This window comes from Kwoniella europaea, chromosome 3 (assembly GCF_036810445.1).
Source record: "Kwoniella europaea PYCC6329 chromosome 3, complete sequence".
NCBI classification, from domain to species: Eukaryota; Fungi; Basidiomycota; class Tremellomycetes; order Tremellales; family Cryptococcaceae; genus Kwoniella; species Kwoniella europaea.
In genome coordinates, this window is record NC_089489.1 from 1,557,526 (window position 1) to 1,577,335 (window position 19,810).

At 44.9% G+C, this 19,810-nt stretch overlaps 6 protein-coding genes across 6 annotated transcripts; 4 read left to right on the forward strand and 2 right to left on the reverse strand.

Moving 5' to 3' along the window:
* Positions 1-219: 219 nt before the first annotated feature.
* V865_008430 (eukaryotic translation initiation factor 3 subunit D) lies at positions 220-2,212 on the forward strand (the record flags this gene model as incomplete). Its single annotated transcript, XM_066232165.1, has 6 exons — positions 220-311; positions 396-762; positions 828-943; positions 1,014-1,808; positions 1,868-2,060; positions 2,120-2,212. 6 exons carry the CDS (start codon positions 220-222, stop codon positions 2,210-2,212), a joined length of 1,656 nt encoding a protein of 551 aa, XP_066088262.1.
* Positions 2,213-2,601: 389 nt separating this feature from the next.
* Positions 2,602-3,078, forward strand: V865_008431 (uncharacterized protein; the record flags this gene model as incomplete). The annotated part of the gene is made up of 1 exon (XM_066232166.1): positions 2,602-3,078. One exon carries the CDS (start codon positions 2,602-2,604, stop codon positions 3,076-3,078), a length of 477 nt encoding a protein of 158 aa, XP_066088263.1.
* Positions 3,079-3,478: 400 nt separating this feature from the next.
* On the reverse strand, positions 3,479-5,452 carry V865_008432 (uncharacterized protein; the record flags this gene model as incomplete). Its single annotated transcript, XM_066232167.1, has 9 exons — positions 3,479-3,530; positions 3,584-3,643; positions 3,740-4,329; positions 4,446-4,545; positions 4,658-4,776; positions 4,867-4,891; positions 4,981-5,078; positions 5,150-5,253; positions 5,341-5,452. The coding sequence occupies 9 exons, from the start codon at positions 5,450-5,452 to the stop codon at positions 3,479-3,481; spliced, it is 1,260 nt and encodes a 419-aa protein (XP_066088264.1).
* Positions 5,453-5,901: 449 nt separating this feature from the next.
* On the reverse strand, positions 5,902-9,061 carry V865_008433 (uncharacterized protein; the record flags this gene model as incomplete). Its single annotated transcript, XM_066232168.1, has 13 exons — positions 5,902-6,483; positions 6,542-6,592; positions 6,660-6,874; positions 6,946-7,117; positions 7,183-7,407; positions 7,476-7,742; positions 7,802-7,965; positions 8,018-8,055; positions 8,109-8,253; positions 8,335-8,611; positions 8,676-8,703; positions 8,768-8,918; positions 8,980-9,061. 13 exons carry the CDS (start codon positions 9,059-9,061, stop codon positions 5,902-5,904), a joined length of 2,397 nt encoding a protein of 798 aa, XP_066088265.1.
* Positions 9,062-9,531: 470 nt separating this feature from the next.
* Positions 9,532-12,759, forward strand: V865_008434 (uncharacterized protein; the record flags this gene model as incomplete). Its single annotated transcript, XM_066232169.1, has 11 exons — positions 9,532-9,684; positions 9,750-9,801; positions 9,880-10,038; positions 10,098-10,187; positions 10,240-10,318; positions 10,370-10,427; positions 10,477-11,196; positions 11,262-11,492; positions 11,560-12,077; positions 12,151-12,611; positions 12,683-12,759. The coding sequence occupies 11 exons, from the start codon at positions 9,532-9,534 to the stop codon at positions 12,757-12,759; spliced, it is 2,598 nt and encodes an 865-aa protein (XP_066088266.1).
* A 467-nt stretch (positions 12,760-13,226) lies between these two features.
* Positions 13,227-19,801, forward strand: V865_008435 (uncharacterized protein; the record flags this gene model as incomplete). Its single annotated transcript, XM_066232170.1, has 28 exons — positions 13,227-13,363; positions 13,459-13,827; positions 13,884-14,317; positions 14,419-14,644; positions 14,735-14,947; positions 14,999-15,029; positions 15,086-15,278; positions 15,329-15,405; positions 15,458-15,709; positions 15,759-15,818; positions 15,879-16,062; positions 16,126-16,223; positions 16,283-16,741; positions 16,804-16,940; positions 17,001-17,138; positions 17,196-17,295; positions 17,351-17,416; positions 17,468-17,529; positions 17,583-18,152; positions 18,207-18,312; positions 18,375-18,443; positions 18,494-18,520; positions 18,580-18,689; positions 18,752-18,985; positions 19,039-19,087; positions 19,142-19,316; positions 19,392-19,417; positions 19,499-19,801. 28 exons carry the CDS (start codon positions 13,227-13,229, stop codon positions 19,799-19,801), a joined length of 4,905 nt encoding a protein of 1,634 aa, XP_066088267.1.
* Positions 19,802-19,810: the final 9 nt, after the last annotated feature.

Sequence of the window (19,810 nt, forward strand, 5' to 3'; positions counted from 1 at the left end):
TGAATCCAAAATCTTTTTCAGCTTGCAGGGTGCTAAGTGAGGTGTGCAAATAGAGTACAGTCCCCCTTATACCCCCTTTTGACCCTGAACATCGAGTTTCGTCGTTTTTTCATCTCAGTCACCCTCTTGTTCTTTGTCTCGAGTGCATACAGTTATTGTCTCGATATAGATCCCATATCGAACAACTAGTATACCAAAAAGTCATAGTCACAACACAAAATGACACTCAGCTTCACCCTCCCTCAAATCCAAGATAACGCCGATGGGTCATGGGGTCCTAGTACCAGCACTCTCCCAGCTCAATTCAAGGAGTAAGTTTGGTGTGACAGTAATCATCCAACCTCAGCGCAAGAATTGGCGATATTGTATATTGACTATTGTTATCTGATTTGCAGTATTCCATACGCTCCATTCTCCAAGTCCGACAAAGTAACCAGGATCGCAGACTGGCACGACCTCCCCGCAGATGCTACGGCCGGTCGACAAAGACAAGGTCAAGTCAGACGACAAGGTAGAGAAGCGTACGGTGCGGCTGAAGGAACTGTATTCGGATTCGTTCATGACGAAGATGAGAAATCTTTCTCACTTGTAGATAGCGGTGCTAGAGCTGGTACGAGGGTCAAGGCTCCTATCAGAGCTGGAGGAAGAGCTATCCGAGGTGCTGCTCTTACCAGAGGTACAAGAGGACGAGGCGCTGGAAGAGGTGGATTTGGAGGTAGAGGTAGAGGTGGTGCTAGAGGTGGTTATGGTGATTGGAACAAGGTGAGCTTAGTAGTACCTTCTATGAACGCAATGGCTTTCAACTGAACAATGGGAGATCGGTCTAGCCTCAACGAACTAGGGATTCTTCGGTCACTATCAGCCCAGATTGGCAAGTTCTCGAAGAAGTCGATTTCACCAGACTCGCCAAGTTGAACCTCAGTGTTTCGGAGCCTGAAGATCTGTAAGTCATCAATCAGCTGAGTTTGACATTGTTGTGTGCACCAGCTGACTTCCTGCTCGACTTGCTATAGTGCGAGCTACGGTACTATCCAAGGCTACGACCGGGCCTTTGACCGAATCAACACCAGAAACGAGAAACCATTAGAGATCCTTGACCGAGTACGATACAACACTTCCACATCTGATGATCCCGTCATTGCTCAATTGGCAGAGAAGAAGGCCGCTCGAATCTTTGCTACCGACTCTATCTTATCTGTGCTCATGACCGCTCCTCGATCCGTCAACTCATGGGATATAATCTTTGAGAGGAAAGGTGAAGATCAATTATTCTTGGACAAGAGAGAATCAGGTCCATTCGATTATATAACCGTCAATGAAAACGCTTCCGATCCACCTGTAGATTCAGATGATCAATCCAATATCAACTCTGCTGGATCACTCTCGCTCGAAGCCACTTATATCAACCAGAACTTCTCTTCTCAAGTTATTCAAGCTTCTTCCAAAGCCGTTACTCCCAAAGCCAACCCATTCTATTCGGCAGATGTTGAGACTGAACCTCTCGCTTCAACATTGTACAAATACAGGAAATTCGATCTTTCAATTAACGAAGAAGAGACTTTCGATTTGATCGTTCGAACTGAAGCTGATGCGTACTTGGGTAAAAAAGATACGTTGATCACTGTAAAAGCTTTGAACGAGTTTGACCCAAGAGCTCAAGGTGGTTCAGGGAAACCATTAGATTGGAGGAAGAACTTGGATACTCAAAAGGGTGCTATCGTAGCTAATGAGATGAAGAATAACTCGGCCAAATTGGCTAGATGGGCTGTTCAGTCAATCTTGGTTGGTGCGGAGTACATGAAGATGGGGTAAGTTATCGTTGTACTTCCAATTTACAACGAACATGCTAATTCAATTTGATTGCCAGTTACATCACACGAGCCAACTCGAAAGACGCCCAAAGACACACCATCGTCGGTGTCCAATCGTTCAAGCCTAATGATTTCGCTAGACAGATGAACGTTTCTTTGACTAACGGGTGGGGTATCGTACGAACCATCGCTGATTTGTTGCTCAAGCAACCTGAGGGTAAATACGTACTTGTCAAGGATCCCAACGCTGTGAGTGACTCAAGAACAATCATAACAAGATTGGTTGCTGATTCATTCATTCAATACAGCCTCAAATCAAGCTTTACAAAGTACCTGATGATGCTTTCGATGCTGGTTTAGAGGAAGAGACTATCGGGGAATCTCAAATTGATGAAGAGTAGATATAGAACATATTTGTACAATATCATACACAGTTGAACGTCCATGCCATGCATCTCGGTAATTGAATGTGTGTCGTATGAATCGCTATTCGTAGCTATGCATATGTCCGTATATAGGAAGATGAATCGATCAAGGACAGGTTCCAGGTGTATGCAGTTATATAAGAGGGTTTGGTTTTGGTGGCGATGTATGATGACACTCGGTCCGGTTACTCTCAACCACTTAAGCTTGAATAACCAACATCTTTCATGTTTTCCACTTGTATGAATCGACTAACTTTGTCAACATACACCTACATCTCTCGAACTAATTTCCATTGCGTATATATAGCCACTCTATAGTACTTGGCCATACACAGTATCACTATCACTTCCGTACGAGCATCACGATGAATCAATTTTCAGATTTAGAACTAGTAGCTCAAGCTATGTCATCGTCAGAACCCAAACCCCAATCCCAAACCCAAACCCAAACCAATGGCAATAGCGATACAGAACGATCAAACCAGAGCCAAGATCAGGATCAGAAGTATGATAAATCCCAGTCAGATCCTAACTTCATACCCAATGTCAACGGCAACACCCAATCTCGCACCGGTCAGACGCCATCAGCCTTACCGAATCTCCAACCACTCAATCTCGCTATCGACCCCACAACACTCACCTCCCTCACTTCATTAATGTCATTATCAGACGACCAGCTTGAAGGACTAGATGAAAGTCAGATAGAGGAAATCATGAAACAGCTGGAGATCGCTGATGACGTTGCGGATGATTTGGAAGGCAAGTTGGATAGGTTGTTAGCTACGCTTGGAGGGGTGGAAGAGGAGATCGTTAATGATATTGATGAGAAGGGTGATCAGTAGAAAAAGGAGGAGGAAGGAATAGAAAACAAGTAGGTGTGGAACTTGAAGGAGCGGTGGATATGTCAAAGCCGGTGGCGGCCAGAAGAGGATGAGAAGGAAGTAAGGATTGAGCAGACCTCATACAGTGGTACATCAAATAGATACAACGAGGTGAAGGTGGTGGATGAGATACAAAGTTGGATGGAGGTCAAATCGTCAAGTTCATGCTCTCAAGCTCGAACTGATAAACAAACAATATACAACCACGAAAAACAATCATCATCGCAACCTCGATAACGATCACCCACTCATACCCAGCATCTCGCTTTCTGTGCTATACAAATGACTTGTATACATATTTATGTCCATATACCTAACTAAATTTATGATCCCATGATACTATATGTGATTGTTATCTAGTCTAACCACTCTCCTGCAGTAATGCCTCCACAGCTTGAGCGGTATTGAAATCACTATTCGCCATGCTAGATCAGCGCAGATTCGCTGCAAGTCGGAAGATACTCACTTGGTTTGTAACGCACGCACTATCACCTCTCTACTTAAATTAGGGAACATACTTGATAATCTGCGAAAGTAATAGATTAGTATATCAGTGAAATTGTACCCCGCTCCTCAATGCCCGATTTCTTTGTCGAATGTCGAAAAGGAATCGATCACTCACGTCGAAATTTCTTCTTCACTAGCTACCCTCGTTCCCCTACCTGTAATCTCATTAACCCATTCACCCATCGCAGCGGTAGCACTTCCAGGTACTCCCGATCTCTGCGTACCACCATCACCGCCGCCACCTCGTCCAGCTTGTTCCGCTCTTTGGTTATTCCCATCCGTAGTATTTGCGGTATTGGCAGTACCAGCCGGGGTCGTATTGGTATTTAATCTATTATTCAGTAAACTCCTCAATCTCGATCGGGCACTTCCATTCTGGTTAGTCGCACCAGCATTCAACGCAGTAGCTATCGAGCTACCCCGTTGATTCAGTTGGATCTGAGATTGACTCTGTTGACCAGGCAAGACCCTCTGAGATCTTCTTGGAGGTAACGATTCGCCGACGATTGGACTGAACAATCTAGATAGGAGCCGGTAGACCGACAGGGGTATACGGTATGTTTTGAGAGATCGTCTGACGAGCAGACGACGTCGGGAGATGGATAATGAAGGGAGAGGGAAGAGCGTGTCGGTCCGGTAGATGTACCCGGTCAGGAGGCCTATAAGTGAGATTAGGAGGGATGAAGGTGGTTTGGAGAGAAGTAACTATAAGGGTGAAAGTCCATTAGCCAGTGCATGGTTTACGATATTTATTTTGATGAGCACGTGAATAAGTGTGTGTTACAGCGCGGTGGATGGAGAGTATGAGAGATAAAACCCACCTGAGCAGCTAATATCCAATTGAACACTTTACTAGAAAACTCTATACCGAACACTCTGAAATGGTACAACGAAGGGAATATGCGATATTGTTGCCATAGTCTGGTACAAGAGCATAGGATATCAGTAACCGAACTGATGAGTTTGTGATGCCATCAATGGTGTATCGAATGAGATCATTCGATATTGACGTTGAGAAGTATGTACGACTTACAAGCTGAATATTATGCCATAAGGTCCAGCAGGTATGGAATTCAACCCAAACTTATATCCTAATACTATCGATATGGAGGCTATGAATGTGGAGAGTAGAGAAGAGACGAGGATAAAAGACTGTTAAGTGAACAGCTCTGTTAGCGTTGTGCGCATCATGACCAGACACCTGAGAGAATTCGTGACAATTACACGAGTAATGTGACTTACAGCGTATTTCCTACTTCCAAAAGCCCTATCCACGTTCAAACATCGATCAGCTTCAGACTCATCGTATTCGAAAACAAGTCCGTTCGTATAGTTGTATATCGAGTCTAAACTCACCGTTCAATAGCTACTCCAACATTATAAAACAATATCTCCCCAATTAACAATTCCGTCGAATTGGCAAATGCAAAAGGATGAATAGCTATCCTCCAAAACTATGGACATCCACATCAGCTTGGTAGAGCCTTACTGACGCTCGTCTGCGGAATATATCTGGTTGACTCACCTGTCGATATTTCGTTATGTGCGGTACGAGCTGTAGATGAAGGTATGCTTTTATGTCGAGAAGAGAGGCTGATAGAGAAGTAAGAGCAAGGAGAATCATGATCCCTACCGAGCTCAAGTCAGTCGTAAGATGACCTAAAACAATTCTAGTCGTGAAGAGGAAGTTCTCATAGCTTGTATTTTGGAGCTTACCTTTGGTGACTCCAGCATTCTGAAAGCCTATCACACGATCATAGAACGAAGAGGTATCAGCTTCATCTCTCGAACTTAGCCTGTGAATGAAGTCCATCAGCTCACCGGACATCTTGAAAACGATCAGCAACACTCAGGCTCCTAGAAGAGGGCGGCGTTTGATAGTGGGTTGGAGTTCAGATTGAGCGATGAGTGAAAAAACAAAACGACCACAGTATCTTTTGAGAATGTACGAACGGTTTCACGTATGATCATGGTCTGTGGACAAACTTCGGGTAAAAGTGCGAACGCAGTGCCGACGGTCAATTCATGTTCATGTCAAATTCAATCATGTATAAACAAACTTTGTCTTCTTCATGCATATATATCATCGCTCATGACCTATCTATCACTATCAACCATTCCCCCAACATCATCTTTAGTTACCTATTCATAAACCAAAACATCATGTATATTCGGATCAATTTCATTTATTCACATCAAAAGCCCAATCATCAGTCTCATCTCCCGTCTCGTCAGATATAACTTCTTATTCTTTTATGTCTAATTACTCATTGCTAATTACCAATTACCTCCACCCCCACCATACCCACCTTGACCACCCCATTGATTACCCCCTTGATGATGTCCACCATGTCCACCATGTCCGTGATGTCCAGCACCTGGATAACCCTGTTGTTGAGCCATCTGTTCACCGTAGGTAGGTTGTCCTCCCCCAAATCCCCCAGGAGGTCCACCATATTGATCTTGAGGGGGTGGAGGTCCTCCAAATCCTCCTGGAGGACCACCATATTGATCATGGGGAGGTCCACCATAGGAATGTTGAGGTTCAGAATGATGGTACGAAGGAGGGTTAAATCCACCTTGATGGTGAGGTGGTGGTGAATGATTGCCATATCCACCACCGCCACCGCCAAAGAAATTATCGGCATGTCCACCTTGAGGTTGATAAGATTGTTGTGGTGGAGGTTGGTATGATTGGTTCGATCCATATTGATCCTGGCCCGAGCCATGTTGATTTTGGTTGTTGTCGTTGTAAAAGCTTGAGGCGTGTCCACCTCCGTTGTTACCGTTATCAGGGTTGTTGGGGTCGATACCTCTCCAAGCGTTAGGTCCACCGGATCCGAACCCTTGATCCCATGGCTACGGTGGATATTAGCTTCAATCCTGACGAGACGCATCGATGGATGTTATGACTTACCTTCTTACCAGACAACAAGTCTTGACCGGCATTCAAGTATTGAGCACCAGGCTACACCAATACCATAGCATCAGTTACTACTCTTCTCGTCTGGGAATGCGAAGAATTGTCTACTTACGACATGGACGTTGTGAGACGCAACCACTTGTTGTAAACCACCTTCAGGTAATAATTGGTTATGTACATGACCGGTAGCTTGTGAGCTGTCCCCGATTCGCCTGTTACCACCAGATTTGACTTTATCGGCTGTCAATCGATTCAAGATCTCTTGTTTTTGGTGAACAGTGTCGATCCAGTTTCTCATTTTGTCCAGCATTCGCTTTTGAATCTCCGCTTCAAACAAATTAAAACATCAGCTTGGGAAATGCTTGCTGAGCAAATGCAGTGTTGACGGTATAACTCACATCGACCATCATGGAAATCAGGGTGGAACAAAGCTTGCAGGACAGGTTCTGTAACTTGTTCAACAGGCATACTGTTGTTGTCCCAAGCTTGGACAACTAATTTGACAGTATACTCGACAACGATTTGCGCGATCTCACCTGCAGGTTGGTTGAGGATAAGACCGAAGTGATCCTAACATTAGAGCATCCAGTCAGTACCAAGCTGCTTCATAAGATTCTCGGCCATGATCCACTCACCTTGGACAAGAAAGAATGAGTAGGGTCAGAAGCGTAAGGATCGTTCCAAACTTCATATTGGTCATGAGAATCGATGACCGCTTGGGAAGTCTGACCAAGAGCTGCAGTAGCGGTACCAACGAGGGGTTTCACAAAAGGTTCAAGGGTAGTGATGATAAACACTGAGACGGAATTGGAGATCTTCTCGACTAATCCACTGAGACCAGGAATTCGATCGATAGTGTTCTACGGTAAGAATTGGAATCAGCTGGATATCAGATCGCGAGGAAATGACGGGCAAAACTGTGACTCACCTCTATCCTCTTCATGACTGAATCTCTGAAACTCAAGATCTTCCAAAGAGTATCGTGGAGTTCTTGAGGTGACATTTGGGAAGGGTCGATTCCGCCTGGTTGCCCAGCCCGCATTTGTTGGATATCGTCCATCTCTCTAGTCATTTCATTCCCTTCACCTCCAGGAATGGAGAAGAATAATTGTCGAAGAGTATCAGCAGAGTTAGATTGACCTTCTGAGATTGATCGGGCATTGGTCATTTGTTTGGTGAGATCGGATACGGATTGCTAGAGAACAAATGGTTCAGTATCACAAGTGGAGAGATAATTGATGGAATTTGACCCACTTGACTCAGATGATCCGTGGCTTCACCCATGACAGAGTGAATGAAATCGGCACCACCGAAGGTTCCAGTGACCAGGGGGTATACTCTTTTGCCATTGGGAGCTTGGATTTGGGTGTTTCGACCGACATGAGGGAAAACATTGTTGTAACCCATCGAGATCAACGCTGATGACTGGTCGTAAGCGGAGTTTGACCCGATGAGAATCCGATAACTTACCAAGTTCACACCAATTCGAGTGAGCAGTAAAATCCTCCCTAATCGTCTGTCAGCTGGAGCACCGACCTCACTGTCTATATAGCTAACTCACAGAGTATGAAGAGCTCTACCGAGTAATTGGAAAGCTTGGTATGAATCTGCCTTATTATCATTCGATCGGAAAAGTCTGCCATAGTGAATGACCTCTTGGAGTCTCTGTCTGACTAAGGCTTTGGATGTCGCCCATCCACCGTACTCTACACATCAAACGCTTCAGCTCATGTCGCTATTTGAACAGACGGCTGATATAGCCACTAAGGCAAGAAAACCGAACTCACCATTAGCAATGTAATTCTTCATACCAGTTTGTGGATCAATTTCCAATTCTCTAGGATCGACCGGACCTCTCAATCTATCATCATATTGTCTAGCATCTTCACCATCCGCATATCCTTTGGGATTGTCGATATGCTCCGTGGGGAGATAACATCCTAATCTCTCTTTGGTGACTTCGAATTCACCTGTAGCATAACCGAGACCAAGGAATCCCAGAACCATAACTACATTGAGAATGGTCTGGAGGTTAGTCTTCTTCAATGCACCAACATCAACTGCCTGTGAAAGATCAATGAATCTTGTTAGCTGGACATACCAACCCGAGGACTGGTTGCGAACTCACTTGTGAATAATCTCTCAACCAGTTACCACTAATCCCAAGGTCAGCTATCCTCCCTCAACATTTGCTACATCCGATGATGAAGGGTAGCTCACAAGTAAACTCTCTTCACGTCGAGTGGAGTAAATTTCGTTCCTCTAGATAAGAATCCACCTCCAGCAGCTTTCATCAAATTACCAATGATATCTTCGATATCACCATGTCGGAATGCCTTCTCTTCGAGATAAGAGTATCCAGGGATGTTACCTATTGCATATCCATGTATCAGCTACTTCCACCGATTCCGGGATGCTCATAGATGACTTACCAGCTCCAAAAGCTGCTACTCTCGGAGTGAATGATAACGCTACTAGAGCGATAACGAGGAAGAGCAAAGTCGCTCGTGACATATCGTATGGGTTGTATTGTATGTGTGAGTGTTCACCTATGTGACAGTGGTGGCAAGATATATGTCTATCTTTGTACGTTGAGCTATTTATATACCTACCAGAGGTCTGATATGATATGTTATGGTTATGGTTAATTATCGACGGAGAAGCGGTCAAGGTGGGTGGGTCAGTGCACCGTGCACCGCTTACCTTGATTGTTCGGTTCGACTAGTACTTCACACGTCATGCTAATCTTGGCTTAACATGCCCTTATCACGTGGAGCAAGTAGGACAAGCAATCTCTTGGCACAGATCGCGTCCTGTTGTCGTCGTTGTTATTCGGAGAATGAGCGATGTCCATGGCGAGTTACGTCAACCGTGTTGGATTGTTGGATTCCAGTTGGAAACATTACGGTTTGTTTACACTTCTCCAACATCCTCTCGCTGACGCATCACTTTGTCATACAGCTCTGAGCATAGTAGGATCCACAATGCCATCAGACAGAGCTGGATATACGCTCTCTGTCTACGCAATAGATGTATCACCGTCTATGGGCGAGCTGAAAGCAGATCCAGGTGGAGAGAAGAAAGTACCGAAACTGGACTTGGTCAAAGAATTTGTAGCCAGAAGATGTGAACCAAAGGTAAATGGGATCATTCCACAGAGCCTACAAAGCGCACCACAAAGCTAATTTGGGTGACATCAAAGATCTCAAGTGGAAGGAAGACAGAAGCAGTCGGTATACTAAGCTATGGAGGAAGTAAGTGACATTGTAATCAATAGGAATACCTCCCTTGAGATCTTGAAGTGCATCTGACCATATCTGGATATACGCCAGAGACCAACAATCAGGCCAATCGAGCGTTCGTTGAGCAGAATCCAGAAGACGAAGATCCACCTTATGCCAACGTGTCTTGCGATGTAGCCATTCAGACCGCCAAACCCAAGACCGTTGAGGTAGTGATGAACCTAGATTTAGGGGAAGACGAGGGGAATCGTGAGTTATTTGGTTGTTCATGTTAGTGTTGCAACAATCAGCTAATGCAATTCTACCAGCTGTATCTGCTCTGATGGTGGCATTGGATATGATACATACACATAAGCATACGAAGAGTTGGGCGTTAGAGGTTGTTCTGATCACCGATGGTAAGCTCGATTGAACTTATGAAAGAGGTACTGCTTACTCAATGAGTTACAGGCGAAAGTGCTTTCCGGCAGGATGAGTATGAAGAAGCTATGGGAAGATTTGACGATTTGGGGGTCAGATTATCCGTAGTGTGAGTGGAAACACCTACGATGCTATACACTAGCTGACGATGGATGGGTAGAGGTATTGATTTCCAGCCCCTGAGTGAAGCTGTAGACAAATCAAAATCGAGAAACAAGGTGAGCTTGTCTGGAACTCTGGCCTGAGTATAGCTGACATACCTATTAGCGACTGTCGGAGAAGTTTTGGCGGACATTCGTTTCTATGCTTCATGAGCGAATATCCAAGACCACCGAATCTGAAGAGATGTTACCCACTTTGGAGATCTTCGACGACTCGTTGCAGGAATCGAGATTACCTAAAGCTGCCGTTGTGAATGGTACGGTCTCAGGAATAGAATTACACATTGGTTCACCCGAAGTAGCTCCTGAACAAGCCATAACTATACCTATCAAATATTCCAAAGCTACAATGAAAGCTCGTCCACCTACTCTATCGAAGGCTTGGAAACCCGCTATGGAACTACAAGCGCCTACCAGACCGACATTGGGCAATCAGCGACAAAGCTCGAATCAACTGATGTCAAGCTTGATCAATCAATCTCAATCGTTATCGCAAGGGGGTGAAATACCAAAAATGGAAGATTTCGCTTCTATGATCTCGGCTGAAGTAAAACATCACAGTACGTATGTACTAAAGAAATCAGATAACAATGATCCTGCGTCAAGTCAATTGGGTACTCAAGGACTAGATGGAGAATATCTGGATGCTACTCAGCAAGCTACCCAGAACCAGGATGATGACATCGAAGAGGAATTCGTGGAGAAAGAGGATCTGGTCAAAGCTTGGAGATTCGGTTCCACTTGGGTACCTATGGAGGCTGATACGTTCGAACCTATGGATACGAGGAAAGGCGTAGAGATATTAGGGTTCTTCCCGAAAGATGCAGTAAGCTTACCGATCAGTTATCACGAAAATATAGCACAGAGCTTACGATTATGAGCAATTATCAGATCAAAAGACATCTTCTAATGGGAGAAGTGCGATTCGTTTGGCCGGACTTAACATCACCCAAAGGTCAGATACAATTCTCGGCCTTGGTCGAAGGCATGGAATTAAGAGGAATGTGCGCGGTGGTCAGATGGGTATTGAAGGATCAGGCTGAACCTGTCATCGGTATATGCCTACCTGCCATGGATTTTCCCGGTGAAGGTAAAAGGCTGGACTTTATGTATTGGGTCAAGGTGAGTTGCATCGCTAAACCTATGCTGTATGTGATGTGACCGCAACTGACATTATTCTTATAACAAGTTACCCTTCGCTGAAGACGAACACAACTTCTGGTTCCCCTCTTTGACTACCTACAAAACTGCCACCGGAAAAGTAGTGAAAGAACACCCCCTCTTACCTACCGATGAACAATGTAAATTGATGGATGACTTGGTCCAATCTATGGATCTAGATACATATGCCAAAGAACAAGCTAAGCGAGAGAGGCAACAGAGTGGTTATGAGGACGAAGCTATGTCGGAGGAAGAGGAAGACGAAGGAGAAACACCTAGATGGTTCGAACCTGAGAAATCGTATAATCCCGTTATACATCGCATCAAAGAAGCCATCTTCCATGCTTCTCTGACCGCGGACTTAGATGCCAACCCTCTAGGTCCACCTCATCCTGAATTGACCAAGTATTTCAACACTCCTTCCGAGGTTGTGGAAAGAAGCGAAGACCTGACGAAGAGATTGAAAGATGCTTTGGACATCAAGAAAGTACCTCCTCGAACCAGAAAGAAGGTCCAGAAAGAGGGACTGAGGGAAGATGAGGGATAGTAAGTTGAATCACAGCTGATATATGTCACCGTTAGGATGTGCTTGAAAAGCTGATGGAATGATGTGCGACAGCATCGACATTGATGAACTGTTCGATGAGACAACTGCCTCAAGCCAAATAAAGGCTGAATCGTCATCACAAGCGACGAAGCACAAAGTCGAAAGACCGCCAACAAAGAAAGTGAAAGACGAGCCCAGATTTATAGAATCTGACGAAGAGGTCGAACCTCTGAATATCAAAGCTAAACCTAAATCAGGTAGATTGATATCTAACGAGAACCCTTTGGATGACTTCAAGAGATTGATAGAAGGTGAAGGTGATGTCTTCCGTAAAGCTATCAGAGATCTTGGTGTGGTTGTAGAAGAGAATATTCAGAGTAGTTTCTCGTATCAGAATTATCCTCTAGCACTGGATTGTCTGAGGGAAATGAGAAGTACTGCGTTGGTCTATGAGGAGGTGGAAACGTACAATGAGATTATAGAAAATTTGGAAGTCAAGGTTAAGAAAGGGAAACATAAGGATTTCTGGGAAAGTGAGTGAATCAATCTGGATTTGTGCACTATCTTCAAGAACGATGCTAATGTGTTTATTGACACGATGTAGCATTCAAAGAGGCTGGTGAAGAAGTAGGGAAGATCAGCCCGGAAGAAGCTCAGAAAGCTTTAGATGAGTACGAATAATTGGTTTCACAATCAAATCATATGGTGTGTATGTGTACTTTTGGGTCAGACAATTCGTTTTTTGTATGTTGTATACAGTATGACGACCATGCATAGTAAGATCGAACTTGTATCATGGCTGTTTGCCAAAGAACCGCATTGCAGTGTCCAATGAACAAAATGTCCAGCGCGTCTATGCGTTTGCTCGTATATGCACCAAACAAGGTTAGAACAGCATAGATTGCAGAGAAATGTATATTTTACCCCCGTGATGTCCACAGATCTATGCTGTTCTCGATCCACGGGGATGTCCGCTTTGGTGTTGGATGGGTAAGTGACACGTCATGACTTATTTCCTTCGCGTCACTGGACACCGGAAAGTCACAAAATGAGGAAGTGCAGTTTAATATGTTAGCTACACCTACATTCCTCGAGGTTTCTTTGGTCCGTAGCATCACAGAACGACAACAGCACTGTGACTAGTCAAGATGAGAGGTACCTCTGGCTGGCTAGCGCTGGCCGGGTGCTTACTGAACCTAGCTGGTGGGGTAAAAGCGAATTCACCTCCTGTTAGTATATCGCTGGACACTAGCTGGGCTGCACCACCATTATTACTTGAAATACTGTGAGTATATCCACTCATTCATCAGCTATAGATTGAACGAATTAGTGTATGAGACAGCTGATCAAATAATCTTGAAATTGAAATTCATACAACAGAGAAACGGTATACGGAGAATCACCCTCGTCATACTTCCCTTTACTATCCCTTCTACCCAACTTGTCCGAGGCAGATTACGAGTCTGACGAGGCTCTCCTCGAATCAATAAAGAATCTCATCTCTTCCTACTCTCTCCTATCGGGATCAGAGTCGACTTTCGATCTGGCTTTAGCCTTACACACTGCTGTACCTAAGATACAAGCTCAATTCTCCTGGTATGAAAGCGCGATTAAACCCAAGGAAGGGCAGCTAGGCGTAAAGGCCTGTAAGGAAGATGGATGGGTGGAGTGGAGAGGGAAGGGATTCTGTGGGGTTGAAGAGCTGAAACGAGATGTGGAGATGAGTATAGAAGAAGGATTACATCATATGTGAGCTCGTTATCCTGCACTGGCATGGTTCAAGCTGATGATCCATATGTTGTCAGGAATATCCAACCAGAGATTCTACCATTCGACCATATCTCTTCGCCTACCTCCACCTCCTCATCATCTTCATCAGCAGTATTATACTTCAAGCCCCATTCACAGAATTCAGCAAACCTACTAAATTACCTATCGTATCATGAATCGCAATATCCAAACTTCCACTACATCGTAAGATATCTCCCGCCGGATCCATCGCTTTCAGAGAAGGAGACTGAGAAGAAGACACCTTTGAGTGGATGGGGAGTCGAAATGGCTTTGAAGAAGATGGACTATTTAGTGGTTGATGATAGACTTACTGGATCGTCAAGCTCTTCCCAGACACAGAATGGAACTAGTAAAGGAGGACAGAGCGAGAAGGGTTTGTTCGAAGATGTTTTGGGTAAAGATCCATGGAGTGACCTTGCTACTCCCTTGACCAGTGTGGAGATCAGAGGTATGTCAAGGCTGCTGATCCCCTGAATCCGTACCATCACCTATTAGATGATCTTGATACATATCCTCCCTATAAGCTAATACTCCATCCACATCGTATAGATCTAGGTCTCAAAGCATCGACATTGATCAAATCATCTCCCAACCCTTTGGAGGCCCTGCGAGAACTATCTCAAGACTTTCCAAAGTATTCTGCTTCGTTAGCGAGGAAGGTGCAAGTCACTCATGAGATATTGGATAAAGTCAAGTCACTATTGAGAAGGGGCGAAGCGACTGAAGCTATCTATATCAACGGGAAAGGATGGGGTGAGGGGTTGGATGCTTATGGGTGAGTAAACCTCACTCCTACACATCAGCTCGAATCTCGCAATTGAGTTTTCCATTGTGAGTGACTGAGCTGATACCGTATGTGAAATAGCCTTCTTCGCGCCATTCGGACCGAAAGACATCATGTCCTCTCACTCACCTCCCTCGGTCTTACCCCCAAACAGGCTATTGACCTCATCGCTGATCCCGTGATAGGAGAGGCGCAAGTCGAGGACTCTCCAGGAGAAGGTACTGTCGACGCAAGTGATAGGGTGGAAGGCGGAGATGTCATAGTATATTGGAATAATATCGAAAAGGATAAAAGGTCAGCTCGATAATTATTGCGGCAATATCTCAGCTGACAGGAATATATTAGGTACAAGAACTGGCCCACTAGCCTTGGAGGAGTAAGCTTGTCCATACCTTCACGTCGTGATCAAAGGCTGATCAAGTCATGAAACAGTTTCTTCGACAATTATACCCAGGTCAATTCCACACCGTCCGAAAGAACACCTGGAACCTCATCTTCGTTCTCGACCTTGCCCAGGTCTCATCACTCGATATCATCGCTAATTCGATCAGTCCGATGATTCAACGTGGCCTACCGATCAGATTCGGTGTCGTACCGATGTTCGAGTCTGGGAAGGATGATATATGTAAGTCAGCTGCACTATGTAGAGATATGTAAAGCTAATTGCTTTCCCAGCTGCCCAAATGGCAAAGATATTCCATTACGTCGTCAAGACCTTTGGCCGAGGATCCACAAGAGATTTCTTGGCAGCTGTAAGTAACTCTCTAACAGGTATCACCGGCCACTCTGACAAGACTACTGTAGCTGGTCAGCGCGACTCCCCATAGTCCACAGCTTCCTGGAGTCCTTACTTTGGATACTGTCAGGAAGGCCTACGATATGCTTTCTCTCAGCTCGACCAAAACAGGCTTACCGTTCGACGAAGTATTATCAACTGAATTGTTCGATCCTCATCTCGAAAAGACTGCGGCATACATCACCAGACTGATGGCTACTAAAGAAGAATCAACGCAGGGTCACTTGTTTGTGAATGGAAAGCATACGATCGTTAATGGGGTAAGCTGTTTGTCATGAAAGGGGAAGTTTAGCTGAGTCTCCTGCGTAGCACTGGCCAGCGGTCGTTCAGAACGAGATGGCAACTCAACTTGCTTTCCTGCAGGAACAAGTAAGTCTGCTGTTTTGTATAGGAGGATTGTAATTACCAAGCTGATCATTTCTGGTACAGTTGATACGAGGTGAACAACCGGAAGATGTCGCCAATTTCTTCTACGATTTACCGTCCACTTCCAAGAGGAGAAATAAACTTATCAACCCTGGGCAAGGTGAAGGCAAACTGAAGGTGTCCAATCTATTGGATATCTTTGAAGGGGACGTTACGAAGAGGTTGATGAACGACTTCGTATATCCTGGTATGTCAGATAAATGAATGAGCAAAATGGACCGGCGAGCTGATTCTGAACCCTCTAATTTAGGCGGAGAAGGTGTTACTCCTGTTACGATATGGGTGGTAGGTGATTTGGACAGTAAAGAAGGTCAAAAAGTCGTAGAAGACGCTTTGAGACACGTACAGGTAAGCCGTTATCCCACTACATCTCCAATCGGACTTGGGCTTACACTCTCGATCTACAGAATCCAAACGGGGCTAGTCGACTAGGTTTCGTCCATGTACCAATCAATGACCCATCTGCACCAAGGTCGACTTACAGACTTTCAACAGCCTTGTATCAATTACACGCCTCGTCTTTGCTGTCGAAAGCCACTGCTGAGGAATTGCTGGATATTATCAGAGGGTTGGATTGGAGCAACGATAATGTGGATCGACTGAACATTCCATCTTCCGATGACGAAGAACCACAAGCCAAAGTGATCGGTAGCACCGATTCCAATGGGCAGAAATGCTTTACGGTTACTCTCAACGAGGAGGACACAAAGAAGTATTTCGATCATCATCCGATACAAAAAGCTGCATTTGATGGTGTGTCAGCCATTGATACTGCTGCCGCTGCAGAGTTCTGGAAGACTGGTACTGCGATCGCGAAGAGACTAGGATTAAGAGATGGTAAACCACATTTGTTGGTCAACGGACGAGTGAGCTGATTGGAACTGGGTACTCATTGTCTACAGCAGCTGACAAATCTATAATGTGATAGCTGGTCGGACCTCTCACACCTCAAAACTTTATACTTGAAGACTATGACGCGCTCGAAGCGTATGAGTATAGGAAGCGGGTCAAGCCTGTTATCGATCTCATACAAACGATGTATGAGGATATATCAGTGTTCGAAAGGTATGTCATCTGTTGCACAATCACCGAGCATTGTTAGGCTGATGTGATCTGTTGCTGTAGATCAACCTTATCCAATCTTCTCGCAGTGTCCTCCTCAGTAATCGCATCAGCGTACAAGCCCGACTCAGCGGAAGGTATATTCGTGCCTACGCAAGCTGCCAGAGCTAGATTGTACAAGAAGCTGGATGACGGTACCTTGTAAGCTACCCTAGTAGCAATTGCTCGTGAAAGTGAGCTGACAAGGTAGTATTTTAGGTCATTCACTCTGGGAGATCAGGACAAAGCTATTCTTGATGTGGCTGTCATCGTAGATCCTATATCTGAGAATGCGCAAAAATGGTCTACGGTCTTACAGGTATGTTCAGCTGACCTAGCAGTACTGTGTGTAATCAGTTAATGCTTCATGTTAGACCCTATCTGAGATGGACAACGTGGCTATCACGGTATATCTTGAGCCTCAACCTTCGCTGTCCGAGGTAAGTGATTCGTTATTAATGGCGGCAAGGCAGATCTGACCTCTTCGACAGGTCAAACTGAAAAGATTCTACCGATCTTCCATACCTTCAAAACTCACTTTTGACGTCGATGGGTGAGCTAAGCCACTCGACATAGTTGTGAATCATGCTAATGATCATTCTCCAGAAACGTCATCGCGCCCGGCGTCACGTTCCTTGATCTCCCTACCACGCCAATCTATACGTTGGGTCTTGATACACCGCCTTCATGGATTGTATCACCCAGAACTTCCCCTTACGATTTAGATAATCTCGTCTTGTCCAATGTCCATTCACCAGTACACATATCTTTCACTCTGAAACAACTCTTGATCGAGGGTCATGCAAGAGAATTGACCAATGCACCCCCCAGAGGACTTCAACTACAATTGACCACGAATGGACTTGAAGTAGCTTCCGATACTCAAGTCATGGCCAATTTGGGATACTTCCAATTCAAAGCTACTCCCGGAGTGTACAATCTGTCCATTAGGCCCGGAAGGGGTAGAGAGGTATATGAATTGGAAAGTGTAGGAAGCGAAGGTTGGGATAGTGCCAGTGTCAATATAACAGGACCAAGTGTGATTCTAGACAGCTTTGAGGGGAATACCATCTTACCTCGATTTGTCAGACGGCCAGGTATGGAGAAAGCTGATGTATTAAATGAGGAAGAGGGCAAGAAGGATCCTGAATCTTTCGCTGGAGCTGTATTTTCGAAGTGAGCTATCACACTAGCTCATAGTCATTGAAAGCTGACAGTCATTGATTACAGGATGAAATCTATAGTGGGACTATCAACCGAAGTGATATCTACTAAACCGAAGAGTCGACATGCGGATATCAACATCTTCACTGTTGCTTCCGGGCTACTATATGAGGTGAGATCGATTGGACGCTCGCTGCTTTTGATGAGATCCGGCTGATTTTGTATATGATGTAGCGATTCGCTTCGATCATGATTCTGAGTGTTATGAAACATACTAACAGCTCAGTCAAGTTCTGGTTCATTGTAAGTTGCTGGCTTATGCGACAATCCTTTCAGCTGATCCTTGGTTATAGGAAAACTTTCTGTCACCTACGTTCATTGTGAGTCTATGATTACGCTTTCGACTCATGACGAAAACTGAACAATTCTATGCGAATAGGAATTCATACCTAAATTAGCAGAAGAGTACAACTTCCAATACGAATTTGTTACCTACAAATGGCCACATTGGTTGAGAGCTCAAACTGAGAAACAACGTATCATCTGGGCGTGAGTTTACAGCTGACCTGTTGATAATGTTGCAACTAGCAGCTGACTCTCGCTAATTGCAGATACAAGATTCTCTTCCTCGATGTACTATTCCCCATGGACCTTGATAAGGTGATCTTCGTAGATGCTGATCAAATCGTACGAACCGATATGAAAGAGCTGGTCGATGTCGACTTGCACGGTAGAGTTTACGGTTATGCACCTATGGGAGATAGTAGAACGGAAATGGAAGGTTTCAGGTTCTGGAAGACAGGATATTGGAGAGACGCACTGAGGGGACGACCATATCACATCAGGTCAGTTGTGAATCATGCCACCGACGAATACATCAGCTGACGAAGGATCGTAGTGCGCTCTACGTGGTCGATCTCAAGCGGTTTAGACAGCTGGCTACAGGGGTGAGCCTGACATCAGGTTTCCATGCACAGAGCTGATGAAGATGATGACGGTAGGACCGACTACGAGGTCAATACCATGCCCTTTCGGCCGACCCTAACTCATTAGCAAATTTGGATCAGGATCTGCCTAATTCGATGCAGGATACTATCCCAATCTTCACGTTGGACCAAGACTGGCTATGGTGTCAGACCTGGTGTAGCGACGAGAGTCTGGCAAGTGCCAAGACAAGTGGGTATTTTGTTCACTGGTTTTCCAGCTGTTATACTACGATTGACTTCACGAGCTGACGAGCGCGTCAAACAGTCGACCTGTGTCAAAATCCTCTGACAGTAAGTCACTTCAATCAGCTCTTTGGTTTCTCTTCAATGTTGCGGGAAGAAATCCCAGCTGATATCATGCAAATCTTATAGAAAGAACCCAAACTTGTCAGAGCCCGTCAAATCCCCGAATGGGATTTATACGACCGAGAAATCGCTTCTTTCGCAGCCAAATTACAAGGTCAGGAAGTCGGTGTGGGAGCTTTAGCAGCTAGTGTAGATGATCTGGCTTCTGACGCTAATGTCGCAACTGGCCCGAGTGCTGTAGCAGTGGAAGGAGAACAGGATCTCGAAGATGAAGAGGAGATAGAAAGGGTTGTGGAAGATGATAAGACGGATGAGGAGATCATAGATGAGATGTTGGAAGAGTCCAGGAGGCTGGACGATGAGCTGTAGTAGTTTTCA